At 41.9% G+C, this 1,063-nt stretch overlaps 1 protein-coding gene across 1 annotated transcript in view; it reads left to right on the top strand.

Annotated features, from left to right (window-relative positions):
* Positions 1–918: 918 nt before the first annotated feature.
* The window catches only part of LOC108794134 (transcription factor HES-5-like), a 1,777-nt gene continuing 1,632 nt past the window's right edge, over positions 919–1,063 (top strand). Inside the window, exon 1 of the mRNA XM_018565126.1 lies at positions 919–1,013. Within this exon, the coding sequence (XP_018420628.1) occupies positions 954–1,013 (60 nt within the window). The 5' untranslated portion in view covers positions 919–953. The remainder of the gene's footprint in view (positions 1,014–1,063) is intronic.

Below are 1,063 nucleotides of genomic sequence, written 5' to 3'. Positions count from 1 at the left end.
GGATCTACAGCTGAGTGATTCACAAACATGGAACATTTTTGTTAATAGGTGAGGTACCTGAATGCATTTTTAAGATTCAACACCTGAGTTTAGAGTCAGTTTAAGGAGTACCTGTCTAAGGCTAGATATTGCTCTGTGTCTCAGCTGTCAGTCGCATTGTACAGAGATATCTAATTGGGCCATTTGAACCTTCCATTTGCATGTTATGACGTATGTTATCACCAGTGACAATAAGCAAAAAGCATTGCATTGTGTGAAGGACTATTACATCATCATGCTCTCCCTGCAGCAAAGGTATGTTTCTGTGGGTCATTGTTTAGGTGAAGCTATTTTGCATGGAAATTTAAGGAATGATAACACTGGCATTCAGTTCAGAGACACAATTTCTTTTTCTCATCTAATCTCTATTTATTAGGCCTCCATGACGGCCCACATGGTGACTCTCATTGAGTGTGCCTGCACGTGTGTCACCAGAGATTAGAGCATTAGCCCACTCATAGCTGTCTGTAGTGATTAGCTACTTCCCGCCAAAACCAAAATGCAGGCACATTCATGAATTGCTGTGAATTGTTAAGTGTGTGTTACCAGAAAACTATTGATCCGGGGCATTAGTCAGTAGCCCACCACTCGTAAAGGAAGCTTTTTCCCAGCACAGGTCACGTCATTCCCAGCACACTGTATCCCTCTCTCACACACTCCCCACCTGCTCCTCTGAGAGCAGCTTATTATGCTCAAGTCATTCACTATCAATGCAGCATGACATAATGAATGCCTCTCCTATTGTCCTCTGGCCACATCTGATTGGTTCCTGAGTGTGGGAAACTATAACAAACCTCAGACCCACATATCGTTAGCAGGTCTGAGGACTATAAATAGGGTCAGAGGCAACTACAACCAGCACACTGCATTTAAGGATTTACACAAGCCAAAAGCTCCTGACCACTTTTAAAAAAATGGCACCTAGCACTGTTTTTCCAGAGCAACATAAGGGCATCCCCAAGGAAAAAAACAAGGTAAGGATTTAGATTCAAGCAACATATCATATGCTAAAAATATATATATA

This window comes from Nanorana parkeri, unplaced genomic scaffold, assembly GCF_000935625.1.
Source record: "Nanorana parkeri isolate BGI_ZX_2015 unplaced genomic scaffold, ASM93562v1 scaffold815, whole genome shotgun sequence".
NCBI classification, from domain to species: Eukaryota; Metazoa; Chordata; class Amphibia; order Anura; family Dicroglossidae; genus Nanorana; species Nanorana parkeri.
The sequence above is the reverse complement of the archived record's forward strand: the minus strand, read 5'-3'. Positions and strand labels throughout refer to the sequence as shown.